Raw genomic sequence first — 22,650 nt, forward strand, 5'->3', positions numbered from 1 at the left:
CAGGCACATGAGACAAGATCAACAACTCAACACAATCAAGTTGTGTTGTGGTGAACAACAATCTGTCCACCATGTTCCTCTTGAGAGGAATCCATAGACCTCTGTCTATCAAAAACGATTGGACTATACCTTCTTCTCTAATGGTATTGTTTTATCCTTGGAAACTAACTTCTTAGACGAAGATAAAATCTTACATACCTCAGCGGTCTTTTGAGCAAGTTTAAGATTGCTTGCTAATCGATTTTCTCTTCGTTGAAGTTTGTTGACATGTCTCAGTTTGTGTTTGTACTTGTAACACTTTGATAGTCATGACCTTTGAGTGAACAATATGAGCACGTGAACCTTGAATATAACTCAGGCATCTGAGATGTGCAAGCTGCTAGACGCATAGTTGAACCTGAAACATTATTCACAGAGTTTCCAATATAAAGGTCAGTTTCATCTTCCAGATTGGTTGAGTTTTCTTCTTTGCATATGACACTGGCTCTTCTTTTCTTCTTTGCATATGACAGAGTTTCCAATAGAAAGGTCAGTTTCATCTTTCAGAAGAAAACTCAACCAATCTGGAAGATGAAACTGACCTTTCTATTGGAAACTCTGTGAATAATGTTTCAGGTTCAACTATGTGTCTAGCAGCTTGCACATCTCAGATGCCTGAGTTATATTCAAGGTTGACGTGCTCATATTGTTCACTCAAAAGTCATGAACTATCAAAGTGTTACAAGTACAAACACAAATTGAGACATGTTAACAAACTTCAACAAAGAGAAAATCGATTAGCAAGAAAGCTTAAACTTCCTCAAAAGACCGCTGAGGTATGTAAGATTTTATCTTCGTATAAGAAGTTAGTTTCCAAGGATAAAACAAGACCATTAGAGAAGAAAGTATAGTCCAATCGTTTTGATAGACATAGGTCTATGGATTCCTCTCAAGAGGAACATGGTGGACAGATTGTTGTTCACCACAACACAACTTGATTGTGTTGAGTTGTTGATCTTGTCTCATGTGCCTGATCAAAAGAGACAAATTTATGCACCTCTCAGGCTTTAGGAAAAGTTTGCCTTCATCTTTTCTTAGTTTTTTTTTTTTTTTAATTTCCTGTCTATCAATAAAGGACGGTTATTCTCGACAATTCTACTCTCTCTAGGGTTCAGTCCAAATTTGTTTTGTGCACACTCCTGTAAAGAGTGTGCACATAACAAATCATTACTATTGGTTGTTTCAAACGGAGAGTTATCTAATACTAATGTCTAGATAAACCCTTAATACCCGGCATAGAAGAACCAGTGTCATATGCAAAGATGCATGATGATGGCGACTTTGTTTTATATGGTTCGAAATCTCAGATTGTTTGGAAAAGTTTTGATCATCCAACTGACACCATTATCGGCGGCCAAAAGCTAAAAGATGGAATCGAGCTAGTCTCTAGGTATCTTTGTACAATCGCGGCTCTGGTAGGTACCATGTATCAATTAGGCAGAGTGATGGTCTAGTCGCAGTATACCGCAAATATGCACTATTTATAGTTAGGCTAATATCGCGTGGGTTTGGGGATTCAAGAATTAGTCAAGTAACCTTGAATTTAGACACTAGCGGTAAGTTATATCTCGTTGGTTCTGATGATGTGGTACTTCGATATCTTTGCCCGAGTAAGAATCAACAACTTAAAGAAAATTATGATGGGGACAGTATATACAGAGCTACATTGGAGCCAAGAGGAGATTTTGTTTTATACAAAGAAATAATTGACGGAAACTTTGTGGGTACCGAGAATTCCTCTTCAAATGTGGTACTACGGCGATGGCCCTATGGTCAAAAGTTCTACGAGAATGTGTTTTTTCTACTTTTCGAAGCTACTGCATCCATTTTGTTGCTGTATTTCTAGTGATTCTGATATGTTACTGGATGATAAGGTGTTTCATGCAATGACGACAACAACAAACCAGCAGTGGTGGTTTAGAACAAGGAATATAATAAGTTTATTAAGTGTTTTCGCTTCTCCAGGAATATATTATTCTTTTGTTGTATTTTTATAATGGAAATACTATCTTTTTCGGCAAAATTTGGGACTCTAGTTTTAAACGTTGGAATCAATGGAAGAAATCTGAAAGTATTAGAGCATGGTTTCTTTTTCTTTTTTTTTTTTTTTTTTTTTTTTTTTTTTTTGAAGCAAGTAGGTGTTGTTTTTTGTTTTTTGTTTGAAGAAATTTTTGCGGACTTCGATTTGGAAAACATGATTTTGAGGTGGTTCTAAGAGTTTTAAAAAGCTACATACTCATGTGAATTTGGGGTGTTTTGCAATGCATGTAAGCATTGTAAGGATACATAGTACTTCGATGACGGGTGCATTTCACGCTTTTAGCATTGCACAAAAAGAGTGCAGTATCAAAGAGATTTGGTTTGAATGCAGCTCAATAAACATCTTACTAACCATCAGAGGCTATAAACAGTTGGTTCTGATAATATACTTGAAAATTTACGTAAAGCGACAACAACCAAAGGTAACAATAATGTGGGCTATTTATATTTTGATATAGCCGCATTTTTTCTAGGATTTTGGTGCTCATCTATTTAAATATTAAGACCTGGACCAACTATACGACTGTTAAATATTCTATTTGACTTAATTAAATTTTTTGTAATTAAGAAAAGGTACAATTTCACAAATTTACAAGAATATCTGAAAACCAAAAATAAAACTTCTTTTCTCGAGCAATTGAGGGTGGGTTAGAGAAGGAATGAATTTCAACTCATGAAAGTATGACAGATTTTACTCTGACCATCCTATCAAATGAGTAGCTTTGTATTACCGGTAAAACTCTCGCAACATCGAATAAGTAGCAGAGAGACTTTTGGTAGGAAAATTTTGAGTCTAAAAAATAAATTACTCCTAAAAGCTCGATATCGGTTTGTGTCCCGTAGGATAAGGTAGGTCTAGGCATTCAAAATCTTAGATACTATATTGACTAAGCTAGTTTGGATGGTGATGTCCAATCTTTCTGCTCTTTGGGTTCGAGTTATAAATTCCGAGTACTTTAGAAATTCTAATCCTTTGATCTCTTCTATTAAGACAAATGTTTCTTGATTCTTGTCTAGTATTAGGACAGGAATGGATATTCTTAAACCTAACTGCACATGTATGTGATCTACGTAAACATTCCACCGTTGACATTTAGAAAATTTGTGTAAATATTCCACTGTACTTTGACATCTATATAAAATATTCCACCGCTTGACATTTGGATTGAGAATGGATCCCGAACATTAATTTTCTTATCCAACCTTTGGTTATTGAGAAGGAAACTCGCACTCAAGTAGCTGATCTGTTAACTTGTGAGGGCTAAATAGCCAATCGCCACGTGTAAGAATCACAGTAGGTGATCTCATGATCATACAATATGAAGGATGCATCGAACCATGCGTTAAAAGGTGATTGCATCTAAATCGAAATTTCTGCTAGATAGACACATGAATGACGCATATAAGTAGTTAAATCACACAAACGGTAAAGTATAAGAAGAGAAACTTGCATTTAGTGAAGAATCAGAAGAAGTGCAATACAACTGTGGATGAAACTACCTCATGTCAGAAGCTCAGATAAAGGGCGATTAGCAATATGATCCGAAGAAGGTGTAGTAAGATGCTCCCCAAGAAGAAGCAATACGATGAATGAGCAAGGCGAGAAAATTCGGAAGGGAGAGACAAACGATATACCTCGAAAGAGAATAATGGAGAACCCGTTTGAGCGATGATAAGATACACGATAGCGCCACCATCTCAACGATATGGAGTTACACCTTTACCAGTCCAGTATGTTCATAAATACCATTCTATGTAGAAGGAAATGGACATGTTATATATTTTTTAACTAGTCTTTCTACGTAGAATTCTAGAGAGAGATTTTGAAAGAGAAAGAGCAAGAAATCTAGGTGATATTTGTAACTCATCTAAGGGGAAGACCTTCAATAATAAGATACAACTTGCTTCTCCGTGGATGTAGGTCTATAAGGCCGAACCACTTTAATACTTGTGTTCATCTTTATTTTCATGTACTTTATATCTTAATTATATTTGAATCTTGTACATAGGTGAATACTGAAATTGCTGAGTATTGATGAAATATGCTGAAAACTTAGTTGAGAGGTTTTATTGATTACATATTTATGCGTGCTATGAGAAGCTATACACTCAGTTAGAAATCATGACATAAGTTTTCAATACGAATTTCAGATAGTCGCCTGAAGTCAGGTCAAAAATACGCAAAATTATGATTTTACGATTTTATCCATTATCAAACATCCAATGACAATTAAAAACAACAACAACAAAAGAAACAAATCAATTATGGAACCAAAAAGGCAAAAACAACAATGTGGAGGATTCAAACAAACCGGAAGAACTTTTTTTTTTTTTTTTAGCGAAATGGTCTCCACACGCATCATCATCGCTCTTCTGGTAGCTAGACGTACATGCGCACATATTCATGGTCCATTCTGTCCTTAACATGTAAAATGTAGTTAAAACTTATGCAATTACCTCTATTTTGAATTTGTTTTAAAGCTTATTCAAAATCAAACTTATTAATCACCAAATAAATTCTGATTTTCTTGTTTTGTTTCACCATCAAAAAAATTAATATTTGTCTACCGTCGATAAGTCAATTCTTCCCTAGCTTCTCTTATAATTCTTAGTCCGTTAATTATTAGATCCTACATCTAATAATATCGATGTCAGCAAAATGACCAGTTACCATGGTCTCCTCCTAATCATGATGTTGGTATATGGTTTGCTAAGTCGTCTCACAGAACCCAAGTTTGGACTAATAAATTAATGATAATCCTATTCCCCCAATGGAACCGATCAAAAAAAATGTTCTTTCCTGCGTGAGATATCAAGGTCTTGTGATACTTTTCCTGGCCTTTTGGAAACCCCCTCTACTTGTGAGTATGTTACTTTGGGAATTTTTTTTGCTCGCCTAATGCAACTATTGTCGAAACCAACAATATTCCCCACAAGTTGGTTGTAATGGTGTAAGATCAAAAATGTGTGCAGATTTTTATCCCGTTACTAACAGGAAGGTGCTTCTAGTTTCGTTATCAAGCACTTTCTTGCATGATTTTTTTCATCTCCATAATCACTTACTCACATGTATTGATGTTGATCTTATGGAATCGTATGGTTCCTGAAGGAAGGGGAATCCAGCTGAAGCCATATGATAATCATTTTCATGTATAGTACTTATGTGGCTCCGCGCGCCAGGGCATGTGGCTGGGCAGTTGTACTTGTTCCTCCCACGATGAAATAGATGGATGAAAGAAAATTAAAAACGACGACATAGAACTTCAAAGTCATTTTATTAATGTTTCTGACTCTTCTATTATTTGGTTGCTCATCACATCAAAGTTCAAACACAATATGTTGTACCTACTCAGTTTAGTTAGTATATTTTCCATTGTTACGTCTCTTATTTCGTTTAATAAGTATGACCGGGCAAAAAAAAAAAAGTATGTAAACTCAATCAAAAATATCAAACTCAATATCCATTCAATTAAAACCCTTCTTAGTTGTGATTACCTGCGCAAATAAGTAACTTTACTTGATTTTTCACAAAGTTCCTTTCTGTTAAATATGAATTCAGACATGGACTTTCAAATTCATAAAAATCAACGTCCAACGATTTTATTATTGTATTTAACATCTGTCATGTATACGCATGATCTCTTTCGTTTATCCGGTGGAAATTTCCATGAAGCAACCTGGTAGGTAGGCTTGATACAAGATTATTATTATTTTTTAGATGTGCCTATTTGCATTTACATTTTTGGTTTATTTAATTCAGTTGACTAAAATTATTATCCCTATAAACATCAATCGTGTATACACCCACTAAACACGGAAGTTATCCGACTACATTCTCCCCTCACCCACACCGGCCATTCTCCTTTCAGGTAGTCTGCTCTTCTTTATCTAGTTTTCTTCTTATTATTATGTATTTCAGTCTAATTTATTAGTTTCAGCTGGGGCTCTATATTACTAGTATCTAATTTCAGTTTCTTTTTTTTTTGAAGGGAAGAACTTCTTATTCCGTCGCAAAAATGCTTGGATTCATTTCACCTACTGCATCGACTGGTGGCGCGAAAGAATACAGTTCCATTGAAATGGAAGAAATCACTACTTTCTTCAAGACAACACTTGAAAAAAGTGCACCTCATTCACGTATCATTTCAGGAAGATGCTCTATCCATAGGGTACCTGAAAGGTTACATAAATGAGTCATTTAGGGTTTGGGTTGTAAGTTTTAGCTTAAAGGATTTGGGTCCTAAGTTTGTCCATTTTTGAGTTTGGGTCGTTGACCCGTTAGTCAACTACTTAGTTTGGTCAAACTGTTACTTAGTTTGGTCAAACTGTTAGGGTTATCGACGACATCCGGCTCCAATAGTTTCTGCTAGAATACGGACATCCAACTCAAAACCAATTAACAATGAGTGGAGAGGCCCTAAGGGATTATAAGCCGCAGGATCTTAGATTGCCCAATAATGTGGGACTAATAATCTCAACAGTTTCCTTACCTCATCCCCTCTCTCTGTAGCGCTTGAATGGTTGTTTCTCATTTATGCACCTCCTCCCTTTCCTTCTTCGAACCCCTCCATTTAACACCACCACCATCTCATGGTTTTAGATGACAACAATGGTGGAAGTAGTATAAAGCAGAAAATACCACACCGAAAATCACAGCCTTGGATCTATCAATTAACTTACAACCAATATTCTGAAGCATCACATTTTGATTGCCGTTCTGATGCCAAAGTGAGAAAGTCACACTATCTTGATTCACGTGAAATCCCAATCCATCGTATAATTTTATCATTTAGAAGTCCATTTATAAATCTGATTTTATTGATCCGAAAGACGTGAGGAAATTTTTGAGTTGAAGAAATTGATTAGTGCTGGTGTTCTGGTTGATGTGGGGTTTGAATCATTGAGTGTCGTTTTAGTTTCGTCGAATGAAGTACTCCATGAGAAGAACCCAATTACAATCGTTAACTCTCCCCTGATGGTTTGACCAAAATCAATAGTTGACTAACGGGTCAATGACCCAAACTCAAAGATGGACAAACTTAGGATCCAAATCCTCTACCATGCTAAAACTTACAACCCAAACCTTAAATAACTCTAAATGAATTTACCGAGCCTAGTAGACTATATAAGCCTAAAACAATCTCTATTAGTCCTTTCCACCATAGAGACCAAAGCTTAAAAGCCAAGGAAATTTATAAATGGACGTATGCACACTCTTTACTTACTCGAACAGCAAACAGGAAGCTAAAAGAAGACAAAGTCAAAATCAAATCCAAAGAAGAGGAGAAGAAAATCAAAAACAAGAAACAACAGAAGAAAAAGACGATGATGATGATGAACAAGAAGAAGAAGGAAGAACAGCAACATCTGAAGAAGCAGCAGTAGCAGAAGAAGAAACAGAAACTGCAACAACAACGACAACGGAAACAGATGATGAAGAAGACAAATGGGCAAGGTTTTTTCATACAGAGCTGGACTCATCAGGTGCACTAGTTACAAACAAAGAGTGGTTTGCTGTATTAGAAGAATGCGTTTCTTCTATTAAGAAGATGGAGACCGAAATTCGGATGTGCTATTCAGAATTCATAGACATGGATAGCCGGGAGTTCGTACAGATGATGGTAATTGATGGTTTGTTTATTATTGAGCTGCTATTAAAAGTTGAATTCATCCAATACGCTTATGACATGGGAAATATTGACCCTATATGTCGTAATCCGTGGCTTATGGCAGGGGTTATTCAAGATATGAGACTACTTGAAAACCAACTCCCGATGTTTGTTCTTGAATGTTTATACAAGATAATTGCTCCACCAGATGAGTTAGAGGATTTGCCTTTGAAAATGCTTGCTCTTCATTTGTTCAAGAATACGTTGACGCTTCTTCCAGATGAAATAACTCTTGATCTGGACCATTGTGGATGAGAATTGTTAAGCTCTCATGATTATCAAGATATTAGAGAAACAAAAAAGATTCAAAAGAAGATGAATTGTATAACCGAAGAATGTTATCAAAAACTGAAAAACAAAAACTAACCAGACAGCTATGTTCAGACATATTAAATACAGAAGAATTATCATTGTCTTATTCAGACAGGACACAACATCTGACTGAGCTGACCAATAATACTCAAGTCAAGATTGTCTTGACTTGAGTTGACTACTAACATTCCTATTAGCCCCCCTCAAACTGATAATGGAAACAATAATCAGTTTGAAGAGATAACAACACTAAGGAACAAAAAAAGAAACATGTTTAACAGCTGCCAAACCACAATTATTTCTTGAAGTAGAAGTAGTGAAACCAGTAAGTAATCTTGCTGAAGTAGAAGTATTTGCTGATGTAGTTGAAGCAGAGACAAAAGATGCATGTGCAGAATTAGCTGAAGAAGGAATATTCTCTGAAGAATCAATCTGAGAACTTACTGAGGACACAACATTTGATCCAAGTAACTGATGCAGTAAAGAAGTAAATACAGGAGCACACAACCCTTTTGTAAAAATATCAGCTAACTGATTTTCTGATGGTATATGTTGTACATTGAGAAATCCACTATGTACCAATTCTCTGACAACATGATACTGTATTTTTATGTGCTTTGTCCTGTAATGTGAGACTGGATTAGCAGACAAGTAGATTGCACTAGTATTATCACAATAAAGTGAAATAGGTAATTGTAAAGAAATATGCAGTTCTGACAATAAAGATGAAAGCCATTCTAATTCAGCTGTAGCTACAGATAAACATTTATATTCACCTTCAGCTGTTGATCTTGAAACTGTGGGCTGCTTTTTACTGGACCAGGAAATCAAAGAATTCCCAAGAAAAACTGCATATCCACATGTAGACCTAGCAGTTTCAGGACAGTTACCCCAATCTGAATCTGTGTAAGCTTTTAACTTATCAATATCTCCTTTTCTCAATGTTATACCATAACCAATAGTTCCCTTTAAGTACTTAAGAATTCTCTTAACCAGTAAAAAGTGAACATCAGTGGGAGCATGCATAAATTGACTCACATAATTAACTCCAAAACAGATGTCAGGTCTAGTTAAACAAAGATATTGCAGCATTCCAACTATGGTTCTGTAAATAGAAGCATTTGATAATAATTGACCTTCATGCACAGCTACTCTAGGACCTTTAGCAACTGGAGTAGAACAAGTATTACACTCTGTCATGTGTGCCTTTTCAAGCAATTCAAGGGTATACTTTTTCTGTGTCAATAAAATTTCATTTTGTGTTCTAGTTGCTTCAATGCCTGGAAAGTAATGTAAATCACCCAATTCTTTCATGGAAAAAGCAGAGCTCAAATATTGCACAAGATGATCAAGCAAAGAAGTAGAAGACCCAGTAAGTATAATATCATCGACATACACAAGCAACACCATCATATCTGAACCAACAACATATACAAACATAGAAAAATCTGATACTGTCCTAACAAACCCATAAGAGATTAAGGAAGAACTAAACTTTTGAAACCAAGCTCTTGGTGCTTGTTTCAAACCATATAAGCCATTCTTTAGATGACACATTTTATTAGGAAACTCCTTACTCTCAAAATCTGGTGGCTGCTTCATATAAAAATTCTCAATAAAATCACCATGAAGAAATGCATTGGAAACATCCAATTGCCTAATTGACCAATTTCTAGATACTGCTAAACATAAAACCACTCTTACTGTTGTGGATTTAACCACGGGACTGAAAGTTTCACTATAATCAAGACCATCCTGCTGATTATATCCATGAGCAACTAATCTGGATTTTAACTTATCAACTGTTCCATCTGACTTGAGATTAACACGAAAAACCCACTTGCAGCTTAAAATATTCATATGAGGCTCAGGATCAACCAAATCCCAAGCACCATTTCTTAGTAATGCAGAATTCTCATCTCCCATAGACACAAGCCATTTAGGATCTTTCATAGTTTCTTTAAAAATTTTAGGTTCAGAAGGAGTATTTTGAATAGAAGTAAAAGCAGAGGACAAAGGATGTAAAACATGATCTGGAAAAGATTTTGGCTTAGAAATACCTCTTCGAGATCTTGTGACAACTGTAGAAGAAGGAGCAGTAGCTAATGGAACAGAAATAATATCTTCTAAAATAGGGGCAGAAGCAGAAGAAGTAGAAAAATAAAACTCATTTTCTGAAAACACAACATGTCTGGAAATATAAAGCTTTTTAGAAAGGGGATTATAACATTTATAACCCTTATGTAAGGTACTCTAACCCACAAAAATACATTTAAAAGATTTTGGAGACAACTTATCAACTCTAGAGTGTCCCAAAAAAGGATAACAAACATATCCAAAAACTCTAAGAAAAGAATAATCTGGAGAATCATTATATAAGACTTGAAATGAAGATTTATCATGAAGAATTGGAGTAGGAGTTCTATTTATAAGATAAGTTGCTTCCAAAAAAACATCATACCAATATTCCTTAGGACAAGAAGCATGAAACAACAAAGTATTCCCATTTCAGTAATGCGTCTATGATTTCTTTCAGCAAGACCATTCTGCTCTGGAGTCTTTGGACAAGAGATTCTTAACAAAATACCAGAGTTATCCAAAAAACTTTTAAAAGGACCCTTAACTAATTCACTTGCACCATCAGTTTGAAAAGCAAGAATTTTATTATGAAATAAATTTTCAGTTAAACATTTGAAGTGTTGAAAACATTGTAAAACTTCTGTTTTCACCTGCATTGGATAAATCCAATGAAAACGACTGAAATCATCAATGAAAAGAATGTATTATCTATGACCAACAATAGAAGGAACTGGTGCAGGACCCCACTCATCACAATGAACTAGTGCAAGTGGAAAAGAAGCATGAGAAGATAGATGAAATGAAAGTATTTTGCTTTTTGCTAATTGACAAGGTGAACACAGAGTAAGAGAAGCAGATGGCTTGACAATAATATTTTTATGATTATGAAGGTGTTGAATTTTTTTTGAAGAGGAATGACCTAACCTATTGTGCCAAATATCAGTAGAAGAAACAAGAGAAGAAAAGGCATATTGGAGCACAGTAGAGTTTATAAGATATAAATTATTTATCATTTTACCATGTGCCAACAGTTCATGACTATGCAGACTTCTTATCTCATATACATTAGGATTAAAAGTAATATAGCAAGAATTGTCTCTAGTAAATCTAGCTGACAATAAACTGTGTCTCATATCTGGAAGATGCAACACATCTTCTAGTCTAAAGCTAGTTTTTGGTTTATTAATATTTGCACTACCAGTAAGAGAGATAGACAAAGTCTTACCATTGCCAAGCATAACATGATCCTTGCCTTTGTAATTTGAAGTATTTTGAAGAATGGACTTGTCACCAGTCATGTGAGTAGAAGTTCCACTATCAGAAATCCAGATAGTATTTGATGAAGAAGGATCATCATTTAATGTAGCATCATTAATATGCAATCCTGTAAAGGCATGCTGTGAAGTACCAGAAGAAGAAGCTGCAGTGTGAGAATTTGCTTGACCCTCAGAAGTAACAAAGTTTGCCTGAGATCTCTGTCCACTTGAAGTACCAGTAGGAGGAGGATGATACCTAAAAAAGCATCTTGTTGCAATATGCCCATTCTTTTTACAAATTTGACAAAACATCTTTGAGTAATCCATAAAAGGCCTTCTATCTCCAGTTGAGCTAGACCTATTTTGATGCTGACCAGTAGAAACATTTGAAGAAGAACCATATTGATACTAACTATTTTTATAGTTACCACTACAAAGATTCCTAATAGGACCACCATTTCTGTTATTATTAGTACCATTTCTTGCATAGAATGTTGTTGTCTGTCAGTTAAGAACTGCTCATGAAAAAGCAATTTAACTTTCACTTCTCCAAAAGTATATGGTACTTCCCTATTTTGTAAAGAGATGACAAATATATCATACTCATTTCCTAACCCATTGAAGACAAACATTAACAAATCTGTATCACTTACTCCTTTCCAATTGCTGCCAATGAATCAGTTAACTTGTGAGGCTGAATTAATTAGAGAGCGACCTCCGGTTAATGCTTACTCATATATGTACCACGATAACACATTTCATGTATGAAACAGAAAACAAACAAAGAAAAAAAGATAAGCTATATATGAAGGAATGTTGTACAAAGATCGTTCCAGGTGGCTAATCCACTGATCAACACATTTGCGTGGGACCCATAAAGTTTTCAAGTGAAAGACACTTAATTGTCGATGTGTCTCGTGTTGTATAGTCGGGTAAGTCAAATCTTCCTTTGTACTTCGCTTATATATACTCGTACTACAACTCGAGTACGATGGAAAATGTAGAAACGGAAGAGTCATTCTGTTCTGCGTAACCGTTTTTTCTAAAAAATTCATAAATTTTCTCTTCTAATTTTCCTCTATTATCTTCCTCCTTAATCCACATTTACTCGGTTTTGATATGAGATTTCAGATCTACTGAGGAAATCTAGGAATTAAAAATAGTTTGTTTTTCTTTTTAAATAAAAATATTGCGTCTAAGCAATACTAGGTTTAGGTTTTTGTTTTTGTTTTATTTCAGTGGCTATTATATGTCTTATGTGCTTCTATTACGCTTGTATGGCGAATTATCATAAGCCCAGGGATTTTTAATGGGATTTGGTAATATAAATAATATATGGAATTGTTACAACAAATTTTTTTCTTCAAAACTTGTTTCAAGAACCTCATCTATCCAAATCAGTCAAAGGAAGAATAGAGAAGATGTGTTATGTTGGACGAAATATTTTTTGGTTTCTCATGAAGAATATTCAGGATTTTTTGGTAAAATAAATGGGATGCCAGGCTGATTTTGATTACAACTTCTTCTCTGAAGGATGAGACAAAGGTATGTGCTTTGGAATTTCAGTTGAAGAAAAAATTTAATCTTATTGATGTGATAATTCAGGTCCACGAGCCGGTATTGGGAATGATCAAGAAATTCTTTGGAGCATCATTTTTCTCACTTGTAAGAACAAAACCTCTGTTAGTCTCTTCCATGTTATTTGGTTTTATGTAATCTCAAAAAATGCAAATTACATTATACAATTGTTCTGTTGGTACCAAATGCATAATGATGAAACAAGAGGGTGTGTCTATCTACCACCTCTTCGATGTAATCCTTCAAACCTCAATTTGAATGAGGTAGTTTAATAAATTAATCTCATGGGCTCTTTGAAGCCCCTCATTCCTTCAACAAAAAAAAAGGAAACAGAAGAGTCCCATTTTCCCTGTTCTATCTTTCTTTAATTGAAAGTTGTACGTGAAAAGGCAATGCATGATAAGAATACCCCTTATCACTTAACAATAGTTATTTAGTTGCTATTTAATTTAATTGAAGCTTTGCACTTGTTTTATCAGTTCTGAACCGATTAAGTTACATCCGTAATTTGATGAATATGTGATGAATATGTAAAACGTTATCAGCAAGAATTGCTCTACGGCAACCGGCAGGGGCTGACGATACGGAAAAGGATAACTCTCTTCAATCCTTGCATAGTAAAGTTAACTATTGTTAAGTAGTTATGTGTATACAATTCTTATTATGTCTAATTCGTTTTCTGTTTTAATTAGGATTTGTTAAAGGAGAAGTTAAACATCTTACCATATCCCTCTGTGCTATTGATAGCATAAATGATTATTGTGGTAAAAGAAGAGGTATCCAAAACAGGTGCGTATTAGCGACGATTCATATTTGTGATGTTATTCGATTTCTGAATTTAACCAAATATTTGAGTTTTGTAGCGTTTTGGTATTTTCCTCTTTAGCCAACCAACGGAAGGTTTGTCCGCGTCATTTTGGATAGCGTAGAGAATAAAATTGCCTTTGTTGGTACACCGATGATTTTTTGGTGTTAACGGTTTTAATATCGACAGAGCAAGGAATTTTGCATCCTTGGTGATAGCAAAATTTTAATATTTCTCTGCTATATTAATCTACGGAATTCAAAGTCGTTCCACCAAAGGCAGGAATGCGATGAAAAATAGACACCGGGTTAACACGGTTAGCAAGTCTCTATCAACGGTCCTTGAAATGGCCTACAATTGATATTGAGACGTTTTCTCTCGTGATATGAAGAATGTGTCCATATTTCAACTTCATTAAAATAATATTTCGTTGACCCTAACTAATGAAATTGGAGATTTTTCGATGTTATGTTATAACCGTATATATATTACATTTTGAATGTTTACTTTCTTGTTTCAACGTTAATTTTTGTGGTAAACCTTCGGCTTGATTCTAGAGAAGATGTATGCACCGTGTAAAAAGCTGAGGTGAACAATAAGGAGAGCGGCATATTGTGCGCCCTTATGTGTTTCCGCGAGCTTTATGACATGCATAATATGAACCTATTATATGCATCGAAGAGCTTTTAAAAGCTAGTGTATAATTTTCACTTTTGTATATGTTGTTACAGCAACAACGAGAGTTGCATATTTTAATTGCGCTTAGTAGATATGAAAACGTTGAGCAATAATGAGTGCCGCATTTCTTTAAATGATATTTAAAGTTAATATCATAACTTCTCGTCGCATGAGCTATTACCTAAAATCCTGAATTTGGTGAATTAAATTTGCACTTCTACTGTAATACCTGGTATTTTTGGTTGTTGAATTTCAGGACGAAATTCTTTTTAAGGGCTTAATAGTGTAACACCGCGTAATTTTCTTAATATGATTTTGGCGCATAAAACCCATCCATAATATTTTTGTTCTTAAACTTAATCTACAACAAAATAAATATTTAATTTAATTATATTTATGGTTGCCAAAATAAAAAAAAAAATAATTTGTAGTTAGGGTGAATTGTGCGTTGTGGGGTGTGTATCATATTATGTGTTTGGGGTGCATGTAGTTTAGTAGTTGGGTGTTTATAAAATAGTGTGTCCCTTATCATTATGTGGCCTACATTTAGTTGTTGCACATGATTTCTTCTAATTCAAGTATGGGAAAAACAAAGTCATTTTCTCTCTCATTTTTATTTTAAGAAGACCTTATTTATACAAGGAAACAAAAATAAAAGCATCATATTAATTATTCTTGGAAAAAGGTCTTAGTTCTTACAACAAGATTTGTGGATTGTTTTTTGAGATATGGGTTTCTACCTAGTATTAAAATCAAAACCTATTTTAGCATTGAAATCATATTGATGTTTTTTCCTATGTTATTATAATAATCATGATTTTTGTTTTAAAGTTATTGTGTTTTTTTTTTATATGAGTGGATCTATTTATGAAATTTTATATGTTGATTACCAATGATTATTGATTTATTTACTATTTTAAATTTTTATTTTAACATTTGGTCTAGGTAGTATTGTTTTTTTCTATTTTTATATAATTAGATTAATGTATAATAATTGAGTTTTTGTTTGTGAAAGTGAATTTATTGCATTATTAGTGTTGAAAAATGAGTTTGATGTTTGTACGCGGATAAACTACATTGATTAGAATTGGAATATACACAGATATATATATATTTATGCTGCTGAAATGTGAGGCCTTTATGGCATCCCACCACTGGTGGATACCCTGGGAAGATTGTTCGGGGAACATGAATGATTTATTTACCGGAATAACTCTGACTACTAGATTAAGAATCATTTGAAGAAAAAAAAATTGTAGTGGTTTCTTTACCAGAATAACTCTGACAACTAGATATAAATCTAGAATTTGAGGTTAGTGATGTTGAGTAGCGAAAAAGTTAATGATTCGTGGTTGAGAATGGCTTAAATATTATTGTGAATTTTTATGCATGATTTTGAATTATCATACGGTTGCATGTGTCCACTCTATTATTTTTGGAAACTTCCTACTGGGCTCTGGTTTGCTCACCCCTTATTCTCACTTTTCCACAGAGAATGAAGAAACACTAGCCGTAAAAGAAATTGTTATGTATCACGTGGATTTGGGTATCACATTTTGAATTTAATCAAAGTGTTGTTTTGTTTTAATTTGACACTTTTGATTTTGTAATTTTAAATGAAAGATTACAATTCTTTTAGTAAAATTAATTGAGCTTGAATTATTGATTTTATATGTTGAAATATTTTACAACGAAAAATATGGTCCTACAGAAGTGGCGGTCCGGAAATTTGGACTTGCTAGATGGATTGGACCCGACCCATAAGGTCGAATCCGTGTCCGCTGGAAGTCCGAAAATCCGGATTGTCACATGTACCTATGAAAATATTAATCTATTTTTGGCAAATGAATAGACAAAAAAATGTGATAAATACAATTGTGGTAGGCATATTTCTAAATATGGGAACCACAATAGTTAACAGGTTTGGGAATTTGATAAACCCCGTACCAGCAGAAGTGGAGAAATACGGAACGGTAGCATAATGATTAGTTTGTATAAGCCGTCTTTGAGACTAGAAGAGCTCTGCTATCGTTATGACATAAGATACATGGTACATGCATATGAAATTCCGTTCATTGTTGTCGATCTCTATCGGTCGTCTTGGCAGGACTGGAACTGATATTAAGATAGTGTATACGGTCACAGAATTCGTTTACAGTTTACTGTTGATTTTTTATGGAAATGTAAATTCTTTAATTAATTCCATCTAAACAGCAAAAGCGAGAGGAAACTTGATAAGTTATCTCTCATGAGTTGCGTATTCTTATCGATTTCTGCACCCAGTTGCTCCCTCGATAGGTATAATGATGCGGAACTGAAGGTTCTGTTGATGAGACATTCCCTCCTTAGGATCAGGAGGAGAATCGTCTACGATATTGGTTAACTCCAATTATGTCTCATCTAAATTCTCATACTAATAAATTCCCAAGGTGTTGGAGATTACTCTGTTGCTAGATTTAACAGGAGTACGCTTTCTTGATTCAGCATAGATTATATTCCTTGCAAGGCTACCATGGAATCATATCCATTATTTCGTCTGAAAATATGCTTAGAAGCATAGAAGAAAACCTCTTGTACGAGCTATGCCAATCTAATCAGATAACGTCCATATTCTCTTTGAGTGATGAGTTGATATCTCTCCTGACGAGGAGCACATCCATAAAAGTTGAGCTGATATCTTTTGAGAAAGAATATCTGTATATTGAAGTTTGGTACCAATGGATTAGGATATCCTCGTACTCTAGAGAATGATGTAAGGTCGTTATTAACTAATTTTTAACTGGTCGTCGATAATACTCTGGGTAGCTACTGAAATCGATGTGGGTGGATATCTCCCTTTTGCAAAGGATTTATCGACAAAGTTTATATGATTGGAAAGTATGGACCTCAGTCCATATTGTGTACGCTATTGAGACTTTAATCTCAACATCTGTTACGATTTTGATGCTAATCAAAGAGCGTGGTTAAGAAAACTAAGGTTGCTTGTTATATAACGCAAACCTTGAAGATGAGTTTCCGCGGACACTAACCAGGTTGATGAAAGTATGGTATGGTAGTCATAAATGGCTCGACATATCACTGGGGTGGTAACTGTGTATCTATACTCATGTAGATTTTAAATGAAACTCTTGATTGTCTGTCGTTGATGTTGTATGATCTTAGTGATGCTCTGGGCATAGATGGTGAGTAATTTATTGTTCTTGTGCATTCATTGAATGGTTTAGTTGAATCATTCATAAATCATTTTGGAACTTATTACTCATGAAACCATTTTCATGTTTTCTGTTTTTGAGACGTGCTATATTCCACTGTTGTTACTACTCTACTACAAGATTTGGAAATTTGATGAGATAGTCTTCCCACCATTTGGGGGAGGAAAGGCTGTCGCCTGAAAAACGGCGTGAAATATTCTGGTCTTCACAAGATAAACCAGGATTGATCTCATCTTGATGTTTTCAGCAATGAAAGACATGCAGAAGATTCAATATCTTCAGAAATTGCAAATCAAGTTGCTTCATGAGAGGCTGTGGATGTAATACCTAGTGTGTCATTTTAAACACACCAGAACGTGGATGACTAGTTGATTTCAAATATTCTGCACCTCTTAAAAAGTAAGAACCATTCACAATCATTTAAAGATAGTGCTCTCAAGGAGACTATCAAAGGAAGATCTGATTTCTCTGAGCATAGTTATATGAGAACATCTTTGCAACAACTATGGAACCTCAAAATGAGAGGATCTCCATAAGGAATGTGTTCAACAGGGAAATATGTGATCCTAATACAATTATTGTTGGCGACATACTCTAAGTATCCAATGATACTTCTATAGATGATGCTGGTGTTGAACCACTCTCTATATGGAATGTCATCAAAGGAATGATTGGTTAACTTGGAAAGGAAGGATTAAGGCAGAATAATTGTTTCTCATAAAATGCATGGTTTTGGTACTGCAACCAGAACTCTCGATTACGTGAGCTACTTTTATCCACAGGTGGGTGTTTTTAATATTGACATCCGATGATGTAAACCCTAGTGGCTACAGATGGGTGTTTGCGCATAATGAGAAAAACAAAGTAAAATAATGGCACAAAGTCTTTCACAGAAACCTGAGATGGATTACAAAGAAACATATTCCGCGTTACAAATGCAACTACCTTTTTTTGGTATTTGTATGCAAGTCTTTAAATGACTTGACGTGCATCTAATGGATGTGGTTGCAGCGAATCTGTATGAAATACGATATAAAGATAGTTGCATACAAATTCCTGAAGGTTTTCACCTATCACTGGAATTACCATGTAATATGCATTTTCTCAATGAGGACGAAAGTGGTCCATCGTTTAAGTGAATGCTTATATTATCCTGGGATATGTGAGCCATCTTATATGCTCATAAATTATGTATTTAATAGATTTAATGTACACAACATCTACTTAATTGGAATTTCTGAAGAGTTCTCCAAGGCACAAAAATGCTTAAAGCAGGAGTTCGAGATTAAATTCTCGGTAAAACAAGGTCTCGGTCTTTTGGTTGAGTATTGTAGATGGCATAATTGCAGTCATTCGATCTCTTACTTACAAGATTGATCGATTTGTATCTCAAAAAATTAAGGAGATGTATCATTCTGTGGTATTACACAAGATATATGTAAATGGTACATTAGCTGAAATATGTTATGTATAACTGACATTGGATTTTTAATAAAAATGAAAGTCTGGTTCTATTCGAATAAAACTACTTCATCTTAATGGTACCACTAAGCTTGATCTTTCTGTTAGAGCATTGCTCGGTCTAAATCGCATGCGTTGCTATCTCAAGCATGTTTGTCAATTTTAGTTGTCAAACCTATATGTCTTGATTTCTAGACTACTTATAGCTAAGTTTCGGTTAGGACAGATTAGTGTAGTTGAGATCCAGACTCCATGGAGATTATCTTGCAAAGACTAAGAACTACTCAAAGAACCAGTGTAACTTCATCCGACTAAAAGGTATGTGGAGACTTGAACTTATCTATCACTCAAAAGTGTATCTAATCTATCTCCTACTCTTGAGACAAAGTCGTATAAGTATGATAGTATTCATACATACACATTTGATATTTCGAGCCGAGTTTACTCGCCTATATTTTTCTCGAAATACGTGTTGGTAAACTTTTCGCTTTAACCACTGTTCATCTTTATCCGTGAGGCAAGTCATGATGACGTTTCAATCTTGAAAATAGCTTTGATGACGATAGTCGTGAATAACGATTGTTATAACATTATAGAAGAATGTTTCAATGATTGAAATGTAGAGTTGAGATGATGTAACCAACTATGGGTATAAGCATATATAGTGTGTTCGCACATTAGTGTATAAATCCATGTGCCGGAAACCAATTTGTGCATTCGTGCATACGGTATTGGCGAATGAGACAGGTTGGGTACGCGTACCTGTACAGTACTTGCGGAAGTTTTCGAACCGAAAATTTCTGCTGAAGTTTGTATGTTTGCAAACTGGAAAACCGGTCACCCTAGGTATGCGTACCCATACGCGTACCCATGGAAGTTTTCGAACCGAAAATTTCTGCTGAGTTTTCAAACTCAATTCCAGTAGCTAAGGTACACGTACCCGTACGCGTACCCAAGCTGGTTATTTCTCAAATTGGAAGTTCATGAACTCAAAACAATAAATAAATAAGGAATGCAATTCTTTGCAAACCACGGTTATATTGTTCATGAATTGATTCAAGAGAATCAAACTGATTTTGTTCATAAAGATCTAAGCAATTGAATAACTCTTGAACTAGTTCTTTTGAAGTCATTTGAACTAGTTGTGAACAAGATGAATACGGTTAATATGAAAGTGCTCAAATGGCTAACCATTGGTTAAACATTTGTGAACCAGCCAAATGTACACGTTTAGGTACGGTTACTGAAACCTAAATGAAATACATTTCATTTTTGTGTGACGAGATAAGTTTCGATCTAACGGTTGAGGGATATTAGCTTGGAGAAATCAGGTTTTTCATCTAACGGTGAATATTGAATGCTTTGTTACTAAGCTAACATAGATTGCAAACCCTGATTTCAAAACTATATAAGGGGAACTCTAGAAACTATGCAAAACTAATCCCCATACCTCCTGTGTAATACTAGTTTGTTTTGCGAAAGTCGATTCTCCTTTAACTGTAGGTTTCTTCTCGATACCCTGTCAGTTAACGACTGAAAGACTTTATTGGGATTGTGAAGCCAGACGAAATTACTTCTCTTGTAGTTGTGCAATTTGATCTTGCCATGTTCTATCGTACGAGTTCAATCGTAAGATTGGCTTGAGATTTATCTCCGATAAGGCAGGATATAAAATCACAAACATATTTGTCTCATCGTTTGTGATTCTGCAACATCTTATTTCGCTACCATACAATTAAGATTGTTGTGAGGTGATTGATAACTCTAGGTTGTTCTTCGGGTATATAAGTCCGGATTATGAATTGGTTCTTATTCACCTTGATTTATCAAAAGACGGAACAAAAAATTGTAGGTTTAACTGTGGGAGACAGATTTATCTATTTTGTAGACTTATTTGTGTGATACAGATTTGTCTATTCAAGTCTTCAACTTTGGGTCGTAGAAACTCTTGGTTGTGGGTGAGATCAGCTAAGGGAATCAAGTGCATAGTATCTGCTGGGATCAGAGACGTAAGGAGCGCAACTGTACCTTGAATCAGTGTGAGATTGATTAGGGTTCAACTACAATCCACACGGAAGTTAGTTTGTAGTAGGCTAGTGTCTTTAGCGGCCTAATACAATGTGGTGTTCAATATGGACTAGGTATGGGGGTTTTTCTGCATTTGCGGTTTCCTCGTTAACAAAATTCTGGCGTCTGTGTTATTTCTATTCTGCATTATATTTTGTTATATAATTGAAATATCACAGGTTGTGCGTTATATCGAAGAAATAGTGAAATCCAACCTTTGGTTGTTGATTGGATAGTGATTGATCCTTGGATATTGGTCTTTGGTACCATCCAAGTTTATTATCCTTGTATTTATAAAGACTTGCAAATTTATAGTTGCTTGAGTAATTAAATCAGGAGATTGAGATTTAACTCCTCGATATACCTTTTATTAAGATTGAGTTTGACTGTCTAGTTTATTTTCTTGAAAACTGTATTGGAGTTAGTCCATACAGATTGCTAATCAAAATATTTAGTGTGGTTTTCAGACCCCCGCTTTTTCAATTGGTATCAGAGCAGGCAAACACGTTCAAGACCTCAAAAGTATGTGTTTGTAGCGATCTGACTCTATGGACAGAGGTTCTATCTCTATTAACGTACCACCAGTCTTTGATGGATCTAATTACTTATGGTGGAAAATTGCTATGCGATCTTTTCTTCAATCACATGATTTTCAATCATGGGTATATTTTGTTAATGTCTATGATGCTCCCGTTGTTGCAGTAGGTAACGTTAATGTTCTAAAAAATATTGGCGAATACAATGCTGCTGAGATACTTGCTGCAAAGTAAAACTCCAATGATTTGAATGTCATCATACATGCCACTACCCCAAATCTTCAGCACCATGCGTCTGATTGCACTAGGTCTAAAGATGTGTGGGATATATTAGAAAATGCATTTGAAGGAAACACTAGTGAAAAGGAAGCTAGGCTTCAAAACCTTAGTTCCGATTGGGAATACCTTCGTATGGCATATGAAGATTCATTTGATGATTTTAATCACAAAGTGTCTTAAATTGTTAATGCATCTTTTGCATTGGGTAAGGCTATTCCTGAAAAGGACATTGTGATGAAAATTCTCAGACCGATGCCATCTAGATACGATTCTAAGAAGCATGAATCATTGAGGGAAATAACCTTGATAATCTCTCTAGAAATACGTTGGTTGGGAATCTTAAGATCTTTTATCACGAACACTCATCTAAATCCAAAGATGTTGCGTTTAAAGCACAAAAAGACACAAAATTATTTGATAAAAGTAAACATGTGTATATCTCTGAAGATGATCACTCTGAGACAGATTCATTAGATGAAGATCTTGACAAATCGGTCTCGATGATCACAAGACAGTTTAGAGATCTTCTGCTGAAGAGAAATAAACGGTTTCCAGATAATCCTAAAGCATCATCCAAACCTCATAATCATATTCATCCTAAAAACAGGGAAACAGATGAAACTGGTGACGAGGATATGC

General features: G+C 34.9%; 1 protein-coding gene across 1 annotated transcript; it reads left to right on the top strand.

Annotated features, from left to right (window-relative positions):
- The first annotated feature begins 5,907 nt into the window (after window positions 1–5,907).
- Window positions 5,908–8,008, top strand: LOC113326550. The gene is made up of 2 exons (XM_026574256.1): window positions 5,908–5,948; window positions 6,069–8,008. The coding sequence occupies exon 2, from the start codon at window positions 7,278–7,280 to the stop codon at window positions 8,001–8,003; it is 726 nt and encodes a 241-aa protein (XP_026430041.1). The 5' UTR covers window positions 5,908–5,948; window positions 6,069–7,277; the 3' UTR covers window positions 8,004–8,008.
- The last annotated feature ends 14,642 nt before the right edge of the window (window positions 8,009–22,650 follow it).

Source organism: Papaver somniferum, unplaced genomic scaffold (assembly GCF_003573695.1).
Source record: "Papaver somniferum cultivar HN1 unplaced genomic scaffold, ASM357369v1 unplaced-scaffold_10, whole genome shotgun sequence".
NCBI classification, from domain to species: Eukaryota; Viridiplantae; Streptophyta; class Magnoliopsida; order Ranunculales; family Papaveraceae; genus Papaver; species Papaver somniferum.